The sequence below is a fragment of the Tinamus guttatus genome, unplaced genomic scaffold, assembly GCF_059628265.1.
Source record: "Tinamus guttatus ecotype Peru unplaced genomic scaffold, ASM5962826v1 Tinamus_guttatus_pri_ptg000287l, whole genome shotgun sequence".
Classification (NCBI taxonomy): Eukaryota; Metazoa; Chordata; class Aves; order Tinamiformes; family Tinamidae; genus Tinamus; species Tinamus guttatus.
The window spans coordinates 2,779,302-2,803,946 of NW_028288821.1; the positions used below are offsets into that span (position 1 = coordinate 2,779,302).

A 24,645-nucleotide genomic window follows, 5' to 3' on the forward strand; every position below is an offset into this window, starting at 1 on the left:
GAAAAGTTGCAGAGAAGGGAGGCAGGAATTGTGGTGAGCAGACAGAGCAGCCAGACACCTGTTGAGGGATTGATTCCTCCATTCCTCAACAAGTGTGAGCTGAGAGAGCTCTGATTGCTCTGTGTTGGTGCAATAGATGAAGAGTTGGCAGGGAGCATAGGTTGTTGTTGCAATGGAAGATAGGAGGAGAGCACTGCCTTATCAACAAAGGGAACGCTGGAAGATAAAAATTTGGCTGGAAACTAGAAATTAGTTCCTGGCCATTAAGGCAGGAGAGTTCTTGTGGGAATAATATAGACAGAAACCTGACTTTTTTATGATTGTGCTTGTTAGGCTTCTGAAAGAAGTTGTATGACATATTGTCCAACGCTTGAAGAACGTGCCACCCACTGACCCCTTTTGATGCAAGGCTCCTCTGCTCCTCACTCATCTTCCAGGTCTGTCCATCTTCTGCTTTCATCCAGTGTGCCATTCAATTAATTAAATATTCTCTCCTACAAAATGCTGGCTGGGGTGACACACGTTTAATGAACAGCTGCAGGTCCCTAATCACATTGGCAATTAGGAATGTAATTAGAGCACTTGCAAATGGTTTTAATGCTGATAAAACATGACAGAATAGAGTATTTTCACTCAATGTCAGCTGCTAGACAATCTGTTATTCATCTAATAGCAATTTAATTACAAATTCCTTCACTGCCTTTGTGCCCAATTGCTCTGGTCCATGGCTTGACTTGGCAGCTCTTGGATTTAAGAGTAATGCTACCTGCTGTCATCAGTCTACAGCTGTGGCTGATTGAAAGCTCCTTCCACAGACTTGGGGCCAGCCCCGCAGGAGGTGTAACTGCATGGGGAATCAAAGAGGTGGATGCAACTGCATTGACCAGGCATGGTCAAATAAATATGAGATTCATCTCCATCAGTTCGTTCCCTTCAATCCCTTTTGAAAGGCAGTAAGGTGAAACCCACGTCAAGCACAGCACTGTTACGCGTATGGGAAGAGCTGAGGGTTCTTGGGAGATGGCAGAAAAGCTGTGTGTGGGCTGGGGAAATTGGCCTCCAAGAGATCATGTCCTGGGAAGGCAGACAGAAGGAAGCTGACTCTGAGCTTTGTTTGTGAGTCTGGAACAGAAATTTGCCACAGATCTCCAAGGAAAAATGCACAGAGCAACATACTGAAGGGAATGGAGAGGCTGTTGATTAGAGATACAAAATACAGTGATGTCTGGAGAGGAGCAGCCTTCTGGCGACAAACTTTCCTCAAAGGATTTGATGCAGCAGAGACAGCCTTACAGTGATTTCAGTTGGTGTGTGAATGCAGAGTGGAAGGGAGGTTGAGCCTTTGTGGAGGCCTCAACACCGATGGACAAGTGCTTCTTGGTCTTCTGGGAAGATGTTTCCTCGCATTTGTGCAGTCACCATGTGCTGCCAACCTGAAGTAACATCGTAATTTCCTCGTCAACAGCACTTCCCTCTGGTTCTCAAGGTACTCTGTAAATGTTAAGAGTGTGTTTAATTCATTATCAGCTAGAGCAGTATTAAGAAGCTCGTTTTTCAAATGAAGACGCTGTCGAAGATAAGTTATTCCTCTCCAGGTTGCAAATTGAGACAGCTGGGAACAGAGCTGAGGGGTTTTAACGAAAAGCAAAGGGCAAAGGTCTGACAAGTGATTGTCACATTTCAGGTACTTAAAAATATCACAGCCTAAGTGTCATCTAAATTGGGGAATCAGCTCAAAACAGTGATGTCTCCTTGTAACCCTGATAAACTCAGTGGCTGAATTCACAACTCTGACAGGCTGTGCAGGAAATCTTGCAGGTAGCTTCTCTGTTGCTTTCAAAATTCATGCCTGGTGCTTAATTTGACTAACAAATATGCTAAAGATGCACCACAGCTCCCTGGCACAGTGGGCTGGCTTCATCTGTGAAACGCCAACAGTGCGGCCAGCTCAGATGGCACCAGGGCAACCTGCTGTTATACTCTGCCGATCCCAGCCATCCCAGGGCATTTTATTCCTTGTAAATCCCCTCCCTTCTCGCTTCCCTGCCCCTGGCAGATCAGCAGTGGCTCTGGCAGTTCCAGGTAACTAATGAACCATTGCTACCGCAAAAGCACCTGCATGTTAAAAGCAAGATAATGATGGAGCTGTCAGGTACACAGGCAAAAGCAGGAGATAGATCCAAGCCCAGTCCTGCTGCATTGAGGTGATCAAAGCCAGCGCTGCAAGCTGAGGCAGCATGTTCACTGTCAAGGAGTGAGCTGTAATGAGGATTTTTTGCAAGGACAGAGCCTGAAAAGAGAATCCCTAGAAACATATTTCAGCCTGATTATCCCACTAAATTAGAAGGGGTCCATTCAAACAGTGGGTGCTTCATCCAGCAGAGCAGGGGCAGCTCAGAGGTGGGAGAACAGCGGCTATGTGATGAGAAGGGACTTGGCTCAGCATGACCAGGCAGTAGGAGGAAAGAAGTATTTTTGAGGCTCTGAGAGATCCGGGGGGGAGACCACAGACATCTGTGCTATCTGGAGCAGTATCCATGCTAACTGGTGTGGAAGTGCCTTCTGCTTTTCAAATGACCCTTTTCCTTGTGCCTGGGGAACAGCACTTGGGCAGCATTGGGCCCCACTATGCTGCATGACACTCAGGCATGTCTGGGAAGCCCACCGGCTTGCTCTTGGTGGGAGCTGTGAAGAAGATAGGCTGAGATTTGGCTGTTAGGGTCCCGACTAGCTGTCAGGGTCCCCTTTTTCCCAATGCTGACCGCTTGGCTGTAAAGTCTAGCTGGGTGCCTGCTATTAAAACTCCTTGAAGCACTTGCCTCCTCCAATCCTTCCATTGACCCAGTTCTTTCTGGTTGCTATGGAGAATTGGACTCATTTCCATTTAGCAGCTTTTGAGCTGCTCCTGTCTTGGCTGCATAGACCTGCTCTTGAGTGCTGATGTTGCAACCAGACCTCACCGGTGATTTCCAGAAGACTAGTGCTCATGGGGCAGCTTGGCTTTGCAAATACTACTGAGCACACGAAGGAAAGCTCCTCTCTGCCCTTCCTCCAGGTATATCAGCATGTGTGCGTCTTCAGGTTGGATCCCTAACAGAGGCCAGGCCCTGGAGTGTTGCCTGCATTGGGGTATCACCACCAGCCTCATGCCCTTCCCTGCTAGTCTAAGGTTCTTTTCTCCAGATGTTGGTACACACTGGTGATAACTTAGGTTTGCTGTGCTTGTCACCTAGATGGGTGAGTGGCTTCACTCAGAGCTCACAAGCCATCAACTTTCTCCATTAACAGGCAATTTTCCCCACTTAGTCGAGTTTAAAAAATAAAGCTTTTCTTTTTACTTTTATAGATGCAGAGAGTGGATTCTTGTGCACAAGATAACTACAAACACGCTCACAGGTGTTGCAAAAGGCATCTATGATCCTGGCCTTACCAATTCACACAGCTCCCATCGCTGCTGGGTCCACTGCACTGCACCTTGCCATCAAGCAAACCCTATTTTCCAGGAATGATTTCTGAGGGCTCTATTCTGCCCTGGAATAAAGCAGCCCAGCTCCCCCTCTCTAATGGGAAGACCTCTGGATGTCCCTTTTGCCCACAAGCTGTTGGAGGCACAAGGATGTTCCTCTAAACGCTTGACAGCTCTTACTTGCTGTAATTCTTTATTAACAAATTACACAAAATTGATAATCGATAGCAATTGCAAAACAAAATTACTTTTAACACAAAATGAACCTGTCAATTCTGGGTTGCAATGACCCAAACACCTACCCCAATGACAACAGACTTAAGGTCATTCCACAGCCCATCAAGAGAATATTTCTTCAGCATGTTAAGGGACGCATTGACACGACTAATGATCAAGACCTGACAGTTCTGGGCGCTGATTCTCAAAATGTGTATTAAAAATCTATATTATAATTCTAATATGATGGATTAATTTGTGGCCAGCTCAGATGTGTAGCACAGGCACGAAAAACCATTTGCCCTGTGCGGGTGATCCCTGGCACTGTCATACCCTTCCCCCTGCTACATCACTAGCTCCCCCAAGCCCATGGAATAGCTTGAAAAAGTCCTTCTCCTCCTGCCAAGCATCCTCTGCCTTCTTCTGCCCGGGAGCTGAACTGAAAATGTGATGATCTGTGCTAGAACGCAGTGAGGGGGGTGTTGCTGCTTCAGACATCCCTGTAGCTACCTTCATTACGCCAGAAGTCTGCAGCGCAATCTTTTCCCTGTTGGCAGACTCAAGGAAGCAATTTCTCGTTTGATTTGCTGCTTGTGTGACAGCAAAGTCTCTCATGTTTAAAAGCAGATTCCTGGAAAGCAGTAGTAAAGCTGATTTCATCATTTCGTTTTTCTCCTCCTATGAAGTAACCTGCCATGTCTATAATGGTTTTAAATAGCCTTTCACAGGTGCCCACCAAAAACAGATAGTTTCCTAGAACGCAGATGTTAATGGAGAAAGGCTCCAAATAAATAAAGAGGAAAAGCTCCTAACTGCTCTCTGCATAGCACCAGCTGTTAATAAAAATAAAGATGACCAGATATTACAATGGCTTTGCAGGGTGAAGTCGCCTTTGGCTTTGCAGAAATGTGGATAGAGAGCCCTAGGCCATACCCATCTTGCTGTGGGGACTGGAAAGAACATCCTTGTGCTGGGTTTGAATGCGCTCATCGACCTGGTTACCCTGGGGAGCTGGCTGAGGGCAGGATGAAGCGGGAAAGAGGAACATCCCATGATGGACATGCTCCACAGGCTCCGGGTATGGCCAGAAGACGTGGGAGGAGACCTTGTCATTCCTTTTCCAGGACATATGTCCTGTTTCTCCATACTGAGGCCTAGTCCCAGTGATCCAGTGAGGTTCTGATCCTTCTGAGTGCTTAATCTGCCCTGCACTGCAGACTTTGCTGGCCAGAGGGACAACATCCATGCCCAAGAAGAGCCAATCCTCTCTCTGTTTTTTCTCCATACATTGCAGTTCTCTTATGGAAGCTCTCAGCCTCTGTGTTGCCTCACCCAGTGACCGCCACAAACTTGAAAAAAAATCTTTCTTTCCAAGATTCTTTTACTACGTTTGAGGGCAAAAGAAAAAGCAGGAGGTTTTTGCCCCAAACTTGAAATTATTCGGTGGTAGGTTTGAAACAAGCATAAGGAAGTAAGTGGTGCTTAGTATTTCATGGGCATCGCTGCTGTAAGATGAAAGCAGGCTTGTTAGGCTTGCTGGAGCCAGATTATAAACCTCAGGAAATGCCACTTCCACATGCTCAGTCATCCCAGCAGCCTCTGTGGGATAAGCATTAAACACCGCTCTCTGAAAGTGTTAATAGCTCAGAGAAACACAGCCCCGCACATTGCCCGACACTTTTGACAAGGATCCCATTAATCTCTCTGTGCTCATGTGCCAGCGCTCTGCAGAGTGGAGATAATACTGCTGCCTCTCACGGGGGCTCTGGAAATACAGTAGAGTTTGTGAATTCAAGTGCTGTTGCGGTGCACAACTCTGCCCTTGTGCAGAGTTCGGGAAAAATTAAATCTTGCTCTTGTGTCCCCACTGTCCCTTGGATGCTCGGCCTTGGCTCCATGCCCTGGTGTCTCCTTTGCTGCAGTTACCTGGGCTTGTGTTGCCTCTGGGTTTTCGTGAGTGTTTTAAGATCTGTGTTGGGGCCAACTGGAAAAATCTGTGAGTGAAATCCTTTGAAAGTCATTTGGAAGAATATTTGTGGCATTTTGATACTAATGAAAAATCCCCTGACATTATTTACTGGTGTGTCAGATATGGTTTAAAAAATGTTTTTTGGGGGGGGATTACTGAAAGGAGATTTTGAATATGGCATGTGACAAATTCTTGGGAGCAAAACTGAGGGCTCCAAAAATCAATATCAGTTCCATCATGCCTCAAGAACCGAGGTCTGAGATAGTGTGTATGCCATGGATTTGTCCCATAATGAAAGCAGATATTTCATGTCGAGGCTGGTTTCCATGTGCTGATGTTTAATGTTTGATGGGAAAGAACCTCAAGCAAAGAAATAGAATATGAAATATTTAATTTTATAGTTTGAGTTTGCACCATATGTTTTCTCCTTTATAAATATTTTAAAACACTTCTGCTCACCAAACATAGGCTGTGTGTTCTGCGGGCTTGTGGGTCTTTGCCTAGCCTTCCACACTCTCTCTTATTTTGCCTGGGTCATGGTCAAGTTTTGAGCCCCTTCTCTCCAACTACCTGTCTTTGACATGGAACATGAGAAAGGTGCAAAGGAAAGCCCTGGGTGAGCTCAGGCCAGCACCAAGTTGACCGATGGGAGACGGACCTGAACTCAGGGGTTTCTCCAGCAGGGGCTCAGCTGGGATGTCTTCCATGCCCATCCAGTGTTACCTCTATATTTGCAAAGACCTTTTCTTTGGTGCTGCTTATTTATTGATATGATCATATCTGACTCTATAAACCCGAGTCAGCTTACCTAATTTCTTGCATGGAAGAGGGCTGTGGAGAGTGGTTGAGGTGCCTGGGTCCATTCTCAGCTGAGAAAGGTTTTGCTGAGGTATCAAGCCAAAATTCAGGGTAAAGGCTTTGTGTAAAACAGAGGTGAAGGGGAGTAAGTGGGGCTGTTCCCGCAGGACACACAAACATCTTCGGAGAAAGAAATGGCCCAGTTCTTCCAGTTACAGTGGAAGATTTGGGGAATGCCAACCACGATGGCCCAAGAGGGCATTTGAAGAACCAGGGATGTCCCTAACTGCCCAATCTCCAACACACACAGACATATCCAGTAACGTATATATATTATATTATATTTATATATATATACACATTAACAAAGAAGTTGCAAACAAAAAAACAAACAAAAGAAAAACAAAAAAAAACATAAAAGGAGAAGCAGCCCCCCTCCCCAAACCAAACCAAATATGTTACATATGGAAGAGAAGAATATGACAGGTTGCACGGTAACCAGAATTTCACCACATCCCAAGCTTATACAATGGAGTCACTATGAGAAGAACAACCGGCAGCAGCCCCAAGCCCTGCAGGGAGCAGAGCCGTGATGGCCCTGTGGCCTCCGTCGAGGGCCAGGGCCACCACGGCTGCTCCCTGCGGTCCAGACCCGCTGCCCGGACTGTGCAAAAGGTTCATTCATGAGCCCTGGGGGGCTCTGATTGGCTGAAACAGTTGCTGTGTCATCAAACGCCGGGCAGTTTTAACCAATGGGATCGCTTGCTCAGGGAATGAGTGGGACCTGAAACAGATCCATTCACATTGACATGAGCAAGGGTGGGGGCCGCTCATCCCACCTGGATAGAGCTGGGGCGGGTTTGGCCTTGGAAAAGCATGAGAAATTGCTCCTAACCCCCTTCCTGCCTGACGTGAGTATGAGACAGATGTGGCGGGCTACGGGGATCCCACTGCAATTAGTGCAATTTCATCAGGTGCAAATGTCACATTAATGGCTCGTGTGCTCTGAGTTAATGGATGCGCTGAGTCCTCTAGCAAGAAGCCAGGCAAAGCGGTGCCAGGGCAGGCAGAAGCTTGGCACCCGCATTGCAAATGCTAAAATCCATCTCCAGCGCTTGGGTATTTCTTTGAGGTCGAGACATTGCAAGCAGCCCCTGATGGGCCCAGCACAAGGGGAAAACAATTTAGTGATAGCCCACACGTCTTCGAAAAGAAACAGGCAAACAGAAATGGCAATTTGTCATCTTAAAAATAATTGTATCCTAGAGCAAAGGGTCCCATCCACCAGCTGTGGCAGCTGCAGGATGAGGGTCAGGCCACTGTCCTCCTGCCATGCCATGGAGACACCTTCATCCAGTAGCACATGGAAAATGCCAGCTCTGCCCATCTAAGTCCTGGTTGTGACAACAGCTTGTGGCTTTTCTAGGGGGGAGAGGGTTGAGGATCAGCAACGTTCTTTCCCTAGAACAATATCCATGGGACAACAGCAGATGTCATAGCTCATGGACCAATGCTAACGTAGGCCCAGAGCGCAGAGCAGTGACACATCCCAAGGTCTCTCCATGGCCACTGCACTCACCTTAGACCCCAGCTCCTGGACCAAGTCACACCAAAGCTCCTGCCTGCAGACACCTGCGTTGGATTTTTGTTCCCAGGAGCTTCCCATAATGAGCAAACTGATGCCCTTTGAACAGCCCTGGCATTAGCACATGCCCTCTCCAACCTCATGAACCCCTTCATTCATGCCCTGTGCCAGCTCCAGCTGAGGATCAGTAAGTGCAGAGGCAGAAGCTTGGCTTTGGGTCATAAATCATGGAAACCATCTTTGGGCATGACTTTCCCGGCCACTCAGCGCAGGGATATGTGCTTTTCTTCTACAAGATACCGGACACTAGTGAAGTTTTAAAGAAGCTGCCAAACAGAAAATTATCACCCGAAAATGGTGCTCAGGTCCCACTTGACGCTCAAGATGGCCAGGAAAGGGCTCCAGGAAGCTGGTCCCTCCTGCTCCACTTGCGTCTCTTGGAGAGACGAGCCCTCTGACCATGCCAGAGCCTGCAAAGGTCACCCCAGAACCCTCTCTGGCCCTTCCACCCCCAAAATGAAAGCAAAACAATCCACATGGCAATCTGCTTTGGGGGGAGATTTGCTCACACCACACTGGGAGTTTCACAAGCCTCACCCTCACAGAAATGGAGCTCGTCAACATGAGTTTATTTTCACCCGTGATTAGAGATTCTTCCTCCCCCTAAAATAGAAAGAGAAGAGCTTTGTTTGGGAGGGCGCTTGCTTGTGTGAGCATTACTGAGTCGGCTGCAGGGGCTGCTCTCCAGCCTCGCTGTCTGGAAGATCCCAGGTGCCGACCACGAGCATCCGTCAGCATCCCCATGTCGGGCTGTGGGGCACAGGCAGGGCTGGCCCCAGCCTAGTGACAGGCTTTCATCCCTGAGACATACGGGGACTCCTGCGGCCTGCAGTTACACTCCTGTTGTTCTGGGTAATCTATGAAGTCTGGAGCAGGTAGACCCGAGAGGATCATCAAAGATTTGTTCCAGATGGTGAACGTTGGACACACTGGTAGGATGAAGGAAACTTCAAATGTGTGGAGGTGGAGGGAGTTGGCTGGGTCATAGAAGGACAGCGCATTGTTGTCATAATCCAAGAGGACGCCGAGACGCTTCATCTGTGGGTGGACCTCCACCAGCATCTCCTTGTTGTTGTGTCTCACCACAAAGTTGTTGTTGCAGCGGGAGAAGACCCAGGACGAGGAGTTCTTCCCGATCCATTCGTTCTTGGGGGCTGACTTGTAGGCGACACCGATGGCGTACCTAGAAGACAAGACAAGCTTTGCTTAATAACCTACCACCTTGGAGTGAGACGACCACACGCTTCAAGAGCCCCCTTCCAAAATAACCCTGGTGAGGTTATTTCATATTGTCTGGCCCAACAGGGCTTCAACAGAGCCTTTGGAGACTACCCACCATACCAGCATCTTGCAAGATCACAGCCCTGGAAGAAGGCAGAGCACCATCCACCTAACGAGGGGGTCACAGATCTGCTCCTTACTCCCTCCTTATGCCAGCCAGGCTCCAGCTGGTGTCCTAGACCACAAGGGACCACAAGGTAGGACTGTCCAGCTTTCTGCAGTTACAGCAATCACCAGCCACTGATGGTGAGCTGGGCTCAGTCTGTGCATGCATATAGGATGGAATAGAGTGAAGCAGGCATGGGATATGCTCCTGCAGCTTGAGGTCTAGATTGTCTTTTATAATGTCTTGTAAATTCACAGCCACCAGGATTTAAGCTTTCCCTTCTCAGCAATGGCCACACCAGCCACCAGCCATGGAGGAAAAAACATAGTTATTTTATAATAGCAGGTCCTACAGCATCTCTGTTGAAATCACTGGTGGCGTATGAGGGATGAAGGAAGGGAAGGAGGGAGAGAAGACAACAGAGGTGCCCACCAGGTTGAGGATCCTACCACCACCTCCCAGTAGTGGCAGCCACTGTCGAGGAACACGTTGCCTGCGGCTCCATAGCATCCCGTCCCACTGAACCTCTCGGGTGTGTGGCTCTTCTTCAAGGAGCTCTCGTCCTTTTCCATCTGCAGCCCGTCATTGGAGATCTTCAACTTCTTGTGAGCCATCTTAGGGTCCAGCTTGAAAGGCTGACCTATTGCAAGGAGGACACCAGGATTTATGTGTGTTAGAATCATCATGCTGGATGAACATGGGATGAAATATCTCCCTGAGGCTTTTTGGCCATCTGCATTCTGCAGGTTGTCACAGTGAGACAGGGCTACTACAGGAACAGTCCTTTTCCCCTCTAATCAAGGATACTGCTTTACAGATGTTAATTTGTCTTATTAAGACGTTAGGGCATATCTAGGTACCTTGTTCATCTGTTGTCAAGGGCTGATCCATAAGTCATAGGACACCTGACTGCAAGCTCCTTAACAAGGGGTGTTTCCAGGTAATAGAAAAGACACTGAAGATACCATCAAGTACTGCAAACAGATCCTAGACTGGGTGCACAGTCTGAATTCTTTAACAGATCCATATTCTATTAGCAGTAATGGGAGCTATATGAGCACAGGGAAAAGAGAATAGGCCCTTAAGTGCTGCTATAACAATATTAAGTCATAAAATAAGTGCTGCAGCATGGAGTGTAGCCCCACATTCCCCTCTCCAGCTGATGCAGACTGCTCTCTGCAGAGCATACATAGCTCTTATATTATACAGTGCTTCATTGGATGCTGCACAGCCTCGCTGCAAAACGAACTGCCTGTGCTGCGAGCTCCTGAGACCAGGTTTCATGTAGCCAAGGGCACAGCTGATTTTCCTAGCTTGACTTAACCCTGCAGCCTTTGCCTTGCTGGCGAAGCATTTGATGTCTTCAGCCCTCTTGGTCCTGGCTGCCCGAGGAAGTCGTGTCAAGGATGCCCCAGGTCAGATTTTAGGGGGTACACAATCCCTTTTGTTTAAATGCTTCCCTCCCCTCGTTCCCCCTTTAATAATTTATGGTCTTTTTAAGACAAGTAGCCAAAACTTTGCATTTTGAAAAGCCCCAAGTGATGTGCTCCATTTCAGAGCAGTGAGAGGAGGAGAACTGGAGTATCTGAGGAGGGCTGGTGCTCCCTGCTCCATCTTTTTTTTTTTTTTTTTGCTTGAGTGCATTTGCTCTCTTTGCTCTTAGTTCAGGAATGACTTTGGGCTTCCCCATGTAGCAACTTTTTTTTTTTTGGTAGGTTCAAATGAAGGCTGAAAATGATGCAGCCACCATTTCTCCAAGTCCTGTTTAGTGGCGCCAATGAGGATGTGCCACGGTCTCCTAGCCAAGATGTGTCACTCTGCCAGCCAAAGAAACTGAAGCCCAAGCCACCTGTGGCTGAACTCGATTCTTCCAAACCACAGAGCAAAGCCAAGGACACACAGGAAAATAGGTCTTCTCCTGCCCTTCTTTGCCACAGGCACTGCTTGCGCCAACCCAGAACCCAATTTTGAGGAGTATGTGATTGCTGAATTAAAGACAGCTGCATAATGTGAGAACAGCAGGCATAAAATTAAATTGAACAGGCAACTTAATTCTGGTGCTTTTCAAATCCTATGCTCTTGCCTTTGCAAACATAATTTTTCCCCTTTCTTTCCTTCTTTCTTTCTTTTCACAGGCTTTTTCTTTATGTAATTCCCTAGTTCTTCTTTTTTTTTTCCCCATAAAGGAAATTGCAAAGTGGAAGCATTAGCAGCTGAATGTAAGCCCACAGCAACAGCACGGCTGAGATAAACTAGCTGCCAGGCAGCAGTGATTGCAGTGTCCTTTTCAAGGGCTAGCAGGAAACATCCCATGCTCTGCTATGGGGTAGGCATAAAAGCTGATAGGGAGTGGGGTATTTTGGGGGTCTAAGAACTGTAGATAATATATCATGCCACATACTTTGGCCATATGCTCTCTGCAAGGAAGGGCAGCTGAACCATGACCCTGTCACATCATGGGTCTTGTGACTGCTCTGTCTGGAGCTCTGCTGAAATACTGATGTCCTCCTGAAATGGGGAGCGGAGAAGGTACCTTCTCAAGATTGCAAACGCTGCTCAAGCAAGGCCAGCCTTGCTCATATCCCTTCTCCAGGCTGACAGTGATGCAACAGAGCTGGCTTTGATATCAGCTAAACACAAGTGGTCCAATGGCAGCAGCAACACTCTGTGGGGCTGCACAGTCAAGTCAAACTGTGCAGGAGGTTGACTAAACCTGGGTGAGCTCCCACTGCCACTTTTGCCTAACCCCAAAGCACAGATTGAAACACCTGGTCTCCCTATTTTTAATGTTTTTCCATTAGAAGCCTCCAGTCTTCCCTTGTTTCTGGAAACAAGCCCCCCAGGACATTGCGAAGAACCAAACCAAGTTCTTCTGGTTCTGGTTGCTGTGAGTTTTCACAAAGTGAACAGCAAAGAAGTAAACAGCAAAGTCAATCTGTTCATTACTCTGGGCCTAAGGCTCCAATGCCCCAGCAAGACCTGAGTTAGTTGGTACACCCACATGTTGGCCTCTCCTACAGACCTTAAAAGCTCCTAGAAATGCCCCTGATCAACAGCATTCAGCAAGTGAGTTGGAGTACCAGGATGAGAAAAATGATGGCAACATCAGCCTAGGCTCTGCGGGGCATACAAGTACGACCCTGTAATGGCACTCGCTCATGGTGCGCTCCAGTACCTGATGGTAGCTTGCATTTATTTTGCGGAGCACCATTTGCCAGATAATTGAGTTGAGAAGCCTGAAGGCAAGGCTGTAAATTGGGAGCGACCCCCTCTCCTCCCTCCCTAGTTATTTTAATATTTCTGTATCTCTGCTTTTCTGTCAGTAATGCAGAGAGACAAGCTCCAAGACAGGGAGGTATAAAAATATTTCACCCCATCAGAAAAGGCACCCCAAGTGCAACCGAGAGTAGCCCAAATTGGGAGTGATAGGGAAGGAAAGCATCAAGCTTTTCGTAAGCAAGGGAAAACAAATGGAAATGAAAGAATTGCTCAATCTGCTCTGAAATGTCCCTGTGCTTTTTCGGCCGAGACAGGCCACTCACATCCTCAAATGTCCTGTATCCCCACAAACTCCTATGTGACTCTGGGGCTGAAACTTGGAGGGCACTGTGGCCTGGAAAAAAACTGGCTTTCAGACAACGTCTAGGAGAGGATACACAGTCCTGCTCTCAAGAAATGATCTCTCTGCTCTCTGCAGAGGTCCACCCAGTGGAAGAGCAAACCAAACCAGAGTAGTATCCTGCCATCTCTTCTTTCCTTCATTCTTCTTCTCTGCTTGCTGAGGAGTGGAGCCAGCAATGTCCCTGCTCTAGCCAGCCCTCTGAGATGCCACCAGATCTCGATATTCTGAAGAATCCAGGCACAAAACTTGTCTAATGAAGCCTGTGACCCTCCAGCTGAACTCTAAACCTGGTCTGTGGGCCCTTAATCAACTGCTCTACAAACAGAAGCAAACTAGTTATAGGCAACAGTGCCCAGGATGCTATGTGTTGTGGTCTTGAAAACAGTGTCCTCCTAGTTGCTGTCACCTTGAGGAAGCAAAGCTACAAGACTGTAACAGAGTTGCCAACCTGCAGAAGAACAATAAATCCACCTATATATATTTTTTTCCCAAGCTCATCTATTTAAGCAGTTTGGGAACATAGTTTTAGGGCCTACACAAAAGCATGCACCCTCTCCTAGGTGACCACCTTGAAAATGAGGAAAGCATTTTGCCACAGAATGACAAATATAGGCAAGGAAGAAACAGCAAATAAGGATGTGCTGTGAGCTCAGCCCAGGATGTTCCACCCAGCAGCACGTGTGAGTCCATGATGAGCAGTCAACCCCCTGAGGAGTCCTCAAATGCTTAGAAATTCAGAAGTTCCCGAAAATATCCTTTCCTGAACACCCCCCTTTACATTATGTCTTACAACATTGCGACTCTCATTAATTATGTGAGGACAAACTATTTTTCCATAGGGAGCTTGTTGCCTTCACTACAGAGCCTGGATATCACTCAGACAGTGTGTTTTTGGGCAGAATTTTACTTTACCCATGTGTCTTATTCATTGCTCTGAACTGAATCCCTGGTCAAGGAACTGCTGTTCACCTCCTCATAGCAGTTCCTACAGTTCCCATAACTGTAGGGTCACCCTAGTATTGGATGATAAATCTTCATAGTGCACTGTTGTTATAATCATAACAACACCTGCACATAATCAGCTGCAATTTAAAGGAATTAAAATATCTCCACCAATTTTGGGTGATTGACTTGTGAGGACACTCAGTATTGCATAGCACGCTGAGCATCTCAAGTTCAGCATGCGGAAAGGGAAGACCCCATCCTCAATGTTCCCCACCACATAGAAATCATTACTGAAGTAACTTCTGTGGGCCACAGAAAGACCCCGTGGCAAATTTGCCCTCGCCTCCACTGAGTCTGGTAGGAACATCACGAGGCTCATGGAGCTGGTGGGAACAGCTCATGAGGTTGCTGAGGCTGGTGGGAACAGTATCAATACTAAAGGCTGTGAGGGCACCAAGCATTTTTAATCATAGCCAGGATTCTGCATGACCCCGGAGAAGCTCCCATTGAGCACAAGCAACTGGTAATCATTCAGAGGCTCATAAACTCGGGCAAATTTGGACAACTATTCACAGCAGTGAGAGTGAACACTTTTCTCAGCCCGAGTCCATCTTTACTGCCAAATTGCAAGTCACTGGTCCAAAAAAAGTTCAAGCTTTGAGCACATGAAAACAGACGGTGACACAGGAAGTCTAAAGACAAGATGAATGATGACGTTGGCTGCAGATAAACGCCGCAACATCAACAGAGAGGAATGCATGCACATTAATGCTGCGTTCCTTTCTCTCCCGTTTACTGAGCTGGAGACACAATGGTTGTTGCAGTGGTCATTCAGCTCTGTGAAAGAAGTTCCTTTTGGCACACACAGAACTATGGCAGTGCATTTTATGTAGCGCTCCGGGCAATTCTTGCTCTGTGTCTTCAAAAATGCAGTGAGCTACTGCAGACACCTCCACTGAATGAGGGGAATTCAAAATCTGATCGGGCACTTATTTAATCTACTAAATCAAGTTCATCTCTGAAGCAGAGCACTTAGCTCCCTGCTAGTACCTCTGATGACTGACACTGAATAATATTAAAGAAAAAAAAAAAAAGAGCATGCCCGGTCTTGAGGGAGCCACTGAAACAAACCTCTTTCACTCCCTTCCGCTCTGTTTTGTCATCTCATCGCTCTTGGCTTGTCAAGTCACCAATTTCTCACTCTCAGAATGAGCTCTCAAAGCTGGAAAAAGTGCTCAAAGACAGCAGCTCAAGGAGGGATACATTTTCAATGAGCAGGGAGGAAGCTGATGGGAATTTGCTTTTCATCAGCTCCCCTCCATCCTTGCTGATGCCCTGACTTTGGTTAATTGTATTTCATAAATGAGAGCGGGGTGCATGGGTCCTGCGAAGAAAAGGAGGTGGCAGTGGCAATAAATCACTTCCCAAGCCTCAAGTGCAGAACGCAGATGCGATTGAAACATCAAGGAAGGAGACACAAAGGCACACTGTGCTCATCAGGACCAGGCAGAGGCATTTTATAACCATCATGAACGAGATGCGGCCATGGAGAAGGCAGTGTTACACAAAAGCTAGAAGAGTCACTCGCAACTTGGGCTGTTTCATGCTGACCCTGCTATTATGTCCCAGCAAGCAAAAGGAGATAACTGGCCCCAGGGGGGTTGGGGCTTGGCTACTGCAAAGGTAGGAGCCCAGCCCTTGTCATAACCCCTTGTCCGATGGATCCAGTTCTGCCTTTTGAAGCTAATTAGATTTTGATTGAATTCTGCTCTGATTTTCCTAGATGTCTTTAACCATTCTTTGTCTTCCCTGGGGGCAAGCTGAAGTGTGAATCGCGTCCTGCTTTGTCAACATGGGCCAAGCTCCATCCATTACAGTGCAGATACCTCCCAAATGCCTCTTGGCCCTTGAGGACACCTCCTATGGATAAGCCAGGGAAGAAGCTGAGAGAAGCAAGAGATGGGCACCTTTAAATAAATCAGCGCTACAATAACTCCACAAGAAACCAGCACGCAAGAAACGGCTGCTCCTCCACATCCCACCCAATGCAACGCGCTGCGAACACCCGGGCACGCACTGTTGGTCTTGAGCCTGGCGGGCTCGCTGTTCCGGCTGCCGGCTTGGTTGATGGCCTTTACGAGGAAGATGTAGCGGGTGCCGCTCTGGAGCCCGTGGACTGTGTAGTGGTTCTGTTTGATGTTGGGAACGATCATCCAGCTGTCCATGGAGTTGTAGAGACCTGTGCAACAGGAGAGTCAGCGGGGGGAGATTTATTAACAGATAACACTCAGAGGGAAGGAGAGAGCACAAACAACTGCTAATGTAGAGCTCGTGGCTCATGCATCCTTTAGGCTGATTTACCACCTGCCTGAGAGTTAAGAGAACCATCAGGAAAATTTACATAAATGATAAAACCCAGCAGCTCAGAGATGCCTTTTTATCAGCACACGAAAGCAATGCTTGATAAGGCAAAGGCAGGGGTGAGGTGCTGCTGCAATGAGGAAAGGGTGCAGAGAAACAGGATTTCAAATGGAGACCTTCTGGCCAGGGCTAGCAAGGAGCTGGTGCTGGGAGCAGATGGCACTGAGGAGAAGGTGAGGGAAGCTGAGCTCAGCAAAGCACTGATGAAACCTCACTGAGCAGGTAAACATGTGCCCGGCTGGCAGCTCTCATTCTTCACTAATGATTTAAAGTGCTGCTGCTAAGAAACTAGGCAACTCCTGCCGTTAATCTTGGGAGAAGAGCAGGACCTGACAGACCGCATCCTACATGGCTCCTGGGTTGGAAGCAACAATGAATGTCCATGGGACATTGACACGTCATGTCCCTTAGCAGCCTGGTGTGCAAAGGGGTTCAAAGAGAACTGTAGTTCCAGTCAAAGCAGCTGCAGTCGGGTGCTCAGAAAACTTTCAGGAGCCTAATTTTTTTTTTTTTTTTGGAAACGGAAAGGAACTAGGAGCTCAAAGACCTGCAACACACTAGACCTTCATGCAGCTGAGCTTTGTCCTACTGAAGCTGCAGGATCCTGCACGCGCTGCAAACAGTATTGAAATGAGAATGTGGATCTGTCAGAAAGAATTTCCTGAGCTCCTCTGTGCTGCTCCTCTGCTCTGTGGGATCTTGTGCCCATGAAGAGACACTGGCTGGGATTTGTTTATCCCTGGTGGCTTACTCAGTCCTACAAAAAGGGCTGGTTACAGTCACGGTTCGCATAGATTTAGTTCAAAATATAGGCTGCAATGGCCCAGGGGATCAAGGCAATCTTATTTTAAGTAAAACATAAAGCAGATATGATGCCAATTGTATTCTCTGTACAGTACAGAGCTGCCTGCCTTGGAGCATACGCCCTTCAGACAAGCACTGATAGATGTTATCTCATTGCATACAACGCAGCCTTGGGACAAAGTGGCTGGGTAACAATAGCCATGGAGTGACTCAGCCTCCAGGACAAGTTTCTTGCTAAAAACAATCAATGAGAGGTTGGCCTTGAAGACTGAGAACCTCTATTCTTGCCAAAGTTTTTTTATAGCGTTTGTCATCCATAAAAATGCTTGTCTCCTGCTGTGCTCTTGGCTTTAAGGACAGTGTGAGGGGATGGTTTCTACAGGCCAACTGTGTGCTCTTTGGAAAGGTATTTCCTTTAATGGGAAGGCTTCTCGTTGTGTTCCTGCCAGGTGAGCCCTAGCACAGAGACCCTTTTCCCTGGAGGCTACCTGTTTTTATAGCTCTAATGCAAACCATTCCACTACTTTCAGTGTCTCTTCACGCGTGAATTCAGCCAGGACTTGCATGGTCCCATCATCCAGTTCTGAATGTGCTATTTCAAGTGACAAAATATTATTAATTCCTTCTTCTGATATGTTAAATGCTGCTTTCTTTGCTCCCTCTATGAGGAGATGATCCCTAACAAAGATGGTCAAGAAAACACTTCTGATGTTAGTTCGTTCTTTCAGAGCTGGCTCTCCACTCTTTTTTTCTCATCAGCAGTATCTGCACATCCCTCACCTTCTTAATGCTCCCACCAAAGTCCATACAGACCCCAAAAGTCTGTGTAGGTGACTGATTACCAATATCTCTGAAGCATCAGTCCCTCCACTTGCTCATGCAACTGAACAAAAACCAGAGTAATCTGGTCCAGCTCTGAGCTCTTGGGTCAGGTACCTTCAGATATCCCTTCTCACACAAATAATTCAGTGATTCCAGGGATTTTTTTCTTAACTACCAGCGCCAGAGGTGAAGACTGATGACCACTTAAGAACAGAGCCAAAACAGTAGCTGAGCTCTCCCATGCTCTGAGGGACCAAGGCAATGCTGAAGGCAACATTTTGTGGCTGAGGAAAGCCCAGAAGAGCTGAGTATGGGAAATCCTAGATAGGGAAGGACTAGGTAACCACAATAAATCTCTGACCAAAAGGAAATAAGTCATTACGAGTTTTTTTTTTAAATGTAAATATATATAAAACAAAGCAAAGGCTTCTAGAGAAGGTTGGGGATGCATCAGATTTGAAAGTCTACGGCTCCAACAGAAACTATTTCTGGTAGCTTCCTGCATATTTTAAGGTGCACTTAACAATTTCCCTGGGCTGTGACACTGCATTTCCAGCAATGATGTTCTGCTGATAATTAAGATAAGTTAATAGAGTCCCCAAAAGCCTATTCCAAAGCATTTTGTTGGCATTTCCTACAGCAGTAACTGCTCTTAATTAAAATCAGGGCTAAAACTTTATTGCAAGAGTCACATTGTCACAATGCCATCCTGTTTTTTTTGAAGCCTAACTTCAAAACAGACAAGCTGGAAGATACATTTTAGTTCTTCTGTTAAAATGTTCATGTTTTTTCATCATACTGAAATATGAAGTTTCTCTTGGAGCTGATGCACTTTTTTTCAGTATGCAAAAAACCCTCAAATTTGGAGAAAAAAATACTGTCACAAAAACTGATAAAAATACATATTTTTGACACCTGGGGGATTCACTGGGAACCTAACAAAATAAATTACTGCTTCTGAGTCTTGTAAATAGCCCTTAGCACTATGAGTGAAATGCTTTTCCCATATTAACTGCACCTCTGCGGAAATCGGAAGAGTTCTTTTCCGTGACTACAATCAGGTCAGCTTTTTCTTTTCGAAATAAGCCCTCATGACGGTGAAGAACGAAAAAAAAGTAAATAGCGGCTGCAGATGTGACACCTCTGTCCTCGGGGGAAGTCACAGGTTTGAGCCTCAGCTTTTGCGACCTGCCGCTTACCAGCTGTCCCGAACGATAATCTATGGTGTTAAAAAGATCACAGCCTTGGTCTGTTTTGATCATTTTTGGGGGAGGGGGGAGAAAATTAAACAGACATTTGGCATATTTGCAAAGTTTGAATCCCCAGGCCATTTTGGGCCTGTTTCATCTGCAAGCCTTCAGCAGATTCACGATGTCTGCTGAATTCTGCCTAGCTAATATTAGAGCAAAACTCCATCCCTACTGTCAGGGGCACTACTTTGAAAGGGTAGCTAAAACTGCTTTAAACATCAGAGTGGCTCCACATGGATTTGAACAGCTCAGATTTGCTTTGCCTGACGCTGTTCCGTGCTGTCAGATCGCGTTTGGCCCAGCATGGTGCAGTGCTGAGAGCAGCTGCCTGAAATATTCCTGGTTCCTCTTTGCTGTGGGGCACGGACTCTTCTGCTCCAGACCAAGGTGAAGCTCATGAGCAGCAATAAGGTGAGGATGATGAGCAGTGGTAAGGTGAGGACCCCAAAGGGCAGATCCAGTGGCCTCTGCCAGCTCTGTCCATGTAGGATACACGGCCTGGCAGCTCCAGCATGGCTGGGCTCAAGGATGAGTGCCTGAGACTCCCCTAGGTCATTTCTCCAAGGATTTCTCCTTTGGATCTGGACCAGAATCGTGACCACAGCCAGATGTTTCCCAGTTCCAGCCTCTTCCCTATGCTAAGGGATGAGGACAACCCTTGCTGCTAGCTTCTGATCTTTACAATCACAAGACAAAATGACACTCCCAGAGCAGTTTTCTCCTGCACTTCCTTTTTTTTTTTCCCCCCCTTCTCTGTCTGCCCTTTATTCCTGCTATTATCCATCCAACTCAGACATCAGGATTAGGGAAGAGTGTGTCTCTCTAAAGTCGTTATAATCACACGTTTTCTTTCTCCTGCCTGCTCTGTTTGAACACACGTCATGCCTCTGGAGGGGGCCTTGCAAATAACCAACCGTAAATTGTGGGAAAGTCTCTGGATCAGAGCACCTCCCTTTGAAGACTGTGGAACAAGCTGTTAAATGCACTGTTAAAATATTCCTCATACTAAAAAGGAAATAGTTCCTTTTTAGAAATAATTGCTCCAGGAAATAGTGCCTGTGACAACACATGTCTAGGTCCTGCAAAGGGCACCTCTGCTCTGTGTCAAAAGCACAAAAATGTATCAGAAGTGTTGGGTGGGACAGACCCATTGAGGCTGAAAATGTCCTGCCTGGATGGACAATGACGTCAACTACTCTATTTCCATCTTATAGAAAATATCCAGGATGGAATTTGCATCTGAGACATTGCTGTCTTGATTTCATGGCTGGGTGGGGGCTGGTTCAGCCTTACCAAGCTCTTTTAAAGCTGTCCTGTTGCATAACATGGAGTAAACCTGGAAAGAAAGTATGCTGACCAAGACAGGTCCCATAACACCCCATAATGAGAAGATGGATGCTGCAACCTCAGCAGTTAATTCCTTCCTCTTTGACCACAGCACTTCCTAAATCATTAGGTACTAACACATACGACTCAGCGAGAGCTCTCATCATTCCTCTAATCCTGTTTCTGGCAAGCAAATTTGTGCTGGTGTGGAAGAATAATTAGGCAAGGCAGATTTTCAGGAAGAAGTACCTGGAGACTTTTCCTAATACCGCTATTGCTATGAAGGACAAATAAATCATACTTCCTTTTTAGCCCACAGCCTGCAGAGCAGCCAGCTCTGATCTATCTGTATGACCCCTGGGAGCAATGTGAATGGGTTGCAAGTCACACATTTGGGTAGTTTCCTCCATGATCAACTACAAGCCAGACGAGATCCTCTAATGTGACAGATGCTTCACTGAGATGATGATAGCCAGATGCTGAATGTGGTGTGAAACAATTTGATTATGGACCTCCAGCACAGGGTTAACAAACTGTGCTTCAGAGCACCTCTTGCCTTCTCCATCATTTAGATTAGAGCCTTCAGAGGTATCCTCGGAGGACCCTTCTTACGGTTTCCTCCCCCAAGGAGGATTCTTCCAGGATTCTTCCAGGAGGATTCTTCCAGGAATCCATCCAGGATTGAAAACCGTGCCCTATACACTGGGCTTCGTTAGCCAGTGGGCTGAGGGAAGGGATTTCTCTCTTCATCACAACACAGGAGACACCACATCTCAGCACTGGATCCATCTACAAGCTCTCCAGTCCCAGACAGGAATGGACAGTGAAGTGAACCCCATGGGGGTCCCCAAGCTGGCTGGGGCTGAAGCACTGAGGGACAAGGAGAGGCCAAGGGTGCTAGTGAACCCTTGAAGAAGAGAAGATCCCAGGGGATGTTATTGCTGCCAGGGACCACAGCAGTAAGACCATGGCGGTGAACACATCTCCCTGCCTGGTACCCTCCATCTTCATGCCAGTGGGCCACAGATGCTGCAAGACACTTCCTCAAGGACCTCTTTCTTCCCAAATCAGACCATGGTTCCCCACAGAGAGCCGTTGAGCAAAGACTTACTGATGAAGTTGGCTTGGCCAGTGAAGATGGTGTACTGGAGCTCATAGGAGCTGACACTGAACTCATCCTCCGATATCCAGTGAACCGTAATTGTATCATGGGAGGCGGTGCAAAGCTCTTCGCGCACGGACGGAGGGTTAGGTGCTGCAGGAGATCACAAGTCACACATTTTAATAAGGCTTTTCATATACAAGCAGTATTTTGTCCAAGAAATGCTCCGGACAGAGCTGTCATTCTTTTTTTCATTTTTCATTCATTGTAAGCTTATCCACGTAAACATGAAGAAAATCAGGTTTATGTAAGTAATGGTGTCCTAGTTTCCTCAGAGCTTGTATTCCTGCCTTTGATTTTACAGCAGACAGCAGCATAAACAAGCTGGGCGGCAGTGCTGCTCCTGCCAACACATCACTGCTTGGGCCAGGTATATATGAGTGCAAGAAGAGCCCTTCCTTGTCGTTACTGGTGTTAAGTCTACTCCTAATTTCTGACCTGCTTCCTGAAATTTTCTGTGTTACTCCAGGAAAAGTCCTCTTTTCCCACAGAGGGCAATAAAGATGCTGTGCACCCCTAAGAGGGCTAGATCATCTATGGGCAAAAGTTTAACAGGGGAGAGTGACTGGCAAGGCTGTTTGCTTCCAAACACCCTCCCCACCCTCAGCAACGTGCAGGGAAGGATGCTGCCAGCGCCCGTGGCGGGCAGCCGGCCTGCGCACATACCCGTTAGGTAATCCAGCCCCTCCAGCAGCTTCTTCTCTCTGGAAAAATCTAACGCAAAGTTTTCAAAGGCATCATTAAAATTGATATCGGGTATCAGAACTTGCGAGGATGCAGTTGCCATGGCGACCCTGCAAGGCAAAAAAAAAGAGGGACCATCAATATACAGGTTTGTCAGAGGCTGCCAAAATCGGTAGGAGCTGGGAGCACAGATCCATACAAGGGTGTGCAGAGAGGATGTGAAAGGGGAACTGGCAGCAGTGACAGCTACTTGACGGACCAGGATGAAGGTGGCAGAATCAAATGATGCTGGGTGGTGGCAGGCATTAGACTGAAAGGTAATGCCCCAAGCTGTGCTGTGGGGTTGGGTAGGGTATTAGGGGAATTTCCTTCCCCAAGAGGGTGGCACGGTGCTGAGACACATTCCCAGCGAGCTTAGAGGCTCCACGCTTGGGAATGACCCAAAGGACGGGGTGCTGTACACGGAGGACAAGTCCTTAGGGCTGGGCCAAGAGATTCTGTCACCAATTTCCTAGATGCCAACCAAAATGAAACTGGTGCTGCGTCGTGAGCCTACCTCTCAGCCACATTCCTGGCTGTCTGCAGGAATCGCGCATGGTCGTTCTCCTTCAGGATATGCTCGGCCTGATTTATGAGGACTGTGGAGCGCTCCAGACACTGCCGGCAGTTGGCAACTTGCTGGGCCAACTTCCTCAGCTTCATCACCTGAGAGGAGAAGAAAGAGATGGGAATACTCAGAAACTCGCTCTCAGAGAAGACGTGCAAGGAGCCCTGGGCTCAACCAGCCCCAGGGCACATAACAGGCAGAGCTTGAAGAGCCAAGGAGAAGCCCTCCTGCAACCTCAAGAGCTGCTCAGTGGAAGTGGGAAGCGGAGGAACTGCTCAGGAATGTCTCCAAACGCTCCCTCTGGAGAGGGAGCACCAGCACGCTTTCCATATTAATTTTTGATTACAGACAGCAGAGCCCCAGGGAAAAGTTCAGCAACATCAGTGCTCAGGCTTGTGGCTAGAAAATGTCACCTTCCCACCACAAATCATTTTGCAATCATGGGCTGCAGGAAGGTGGGACAGGGTGAGCTGCCCACAACACAGACAGCATCCCTACCATTGAGCTGAAAAACAAGCCTGGGCATCAACTTGCCTCTAAAAATAGGGGCATGTGGCACAAAGAGTCTCTGCTCTGAACCACACAGGGTTCATGCGAGTCCCTGCATAACCTGGTGCTCAGGACAGGAATGGCAACCCCACCGTCCTTGATGCATCTGGTGGAAACTCAGATGTGGCCCAGCCTGGGTAGAAAATGGGAGATAAAGTGATGCCAGGCAAACTGTGCTTTGAATCTCCACAAGACTCCTTGAAAGATATTCATGGCTGGCTTAAGACCGTGTTGAGAAAGCCAAGAAGGAAGAAAAGTTTGATGGCATCTCCTTGTCTTCTGCAAAATAGTGGAAGCCAGTAGCAGTAAGGGGAGCAAAGAAACCAGAACAAATGTTATTTCTTAGGGTAAAATCTCTATGTCCTTATTTGGGGCAACACTAGGCTGAACGAGTAGGGAGCAAGCTCAGAAGGAGCTTAGGTGAAAGTCCACTTAGGACATGACTCAGCTAGTGCCTATTCCCCCTAAAACTCCTAAATGCTCCAAGCAGCCAGGACAAAAAAAGGAAAGTCGGCTATAGATAAGTTTAATGACAAGCTCTTATCCTGGCACTACACACAAACACTCTCTCCTCCTTCCCGACTGAAAACAGAATTGAGCAATCAAGCTATTTCTGGTGTTATGTAAGACAGAGAAGCGCACAGCTTCAGAGATGCTTTCCCTTAGCGTAGCTTGTTTCCAGCAGCAAACACAAGTCTCTTGCTGTCTGATGCTTGGCTGGTGCCAGAGACAATATTTTGATTCAACAGGGCATTCCCGGATCCTACAGGGGCACCAGAAGAAAGGAAGTGCATGAGTGCAATCGGAATCTCATGAACGACCAAGCTGGAAGCAATTCTATATCCGGAAAGCCATCTCAAGAGAGGGCAACTTGGCAAGTGCTAACAAAATATATATAGCTGCCCTGTTCCTGGATCCACCCTGGTGTGTGTGCCTGCAGCGAAGGAGCCTACAGGTACCTAGAGGAGGGGC

At 47.3% G+C, this 24,645-nt stretch overlaps 1 protein-coding gene across 1 annotated transcript in view; it reads right to left on the minus strand.

Annotated features, from left to right (window-relative positions):
* Window positions 1-8,648: 8,648 nt before the first annotated feature.
* The window catches only part of MID2 (midline 2), a 60,769-nt gene continuing 44,772 nt past the window's right edge, over window positions 8,649-24,645 (minus strand). The window contains exons 4-9 of the mRNA XM_088527474.1: window positions 23,074-23,222; window positions 22,500-22,627; window positions 21,783-21,926; window positions 16,126-16,287; window positions 9,914-10,121; window positions 8,649-9,277 (exon numbers count right to left, since the gene is read on the minus strand). Of these exons, the coding sequence (XP_088383600.1) occupies window positions 8,875-9,277; window positions 9,914-10,121; window positions 16,126-16,287; window positions 21,783-21,926; window positions 22,500-22,627; window positions 23,074-23,222 (1,194 nt within the window). The 3' untranslated portion in view covers window positions 8,649-8,874. The remainder of the gene's footprint in view (window positions 9,278-9,913; window positions 10,122-16,125; window positions 16,288-21,782; window positions 21,927-22,499; window positions 22,628-23,073; window positions 23,223-24,645) is intronic.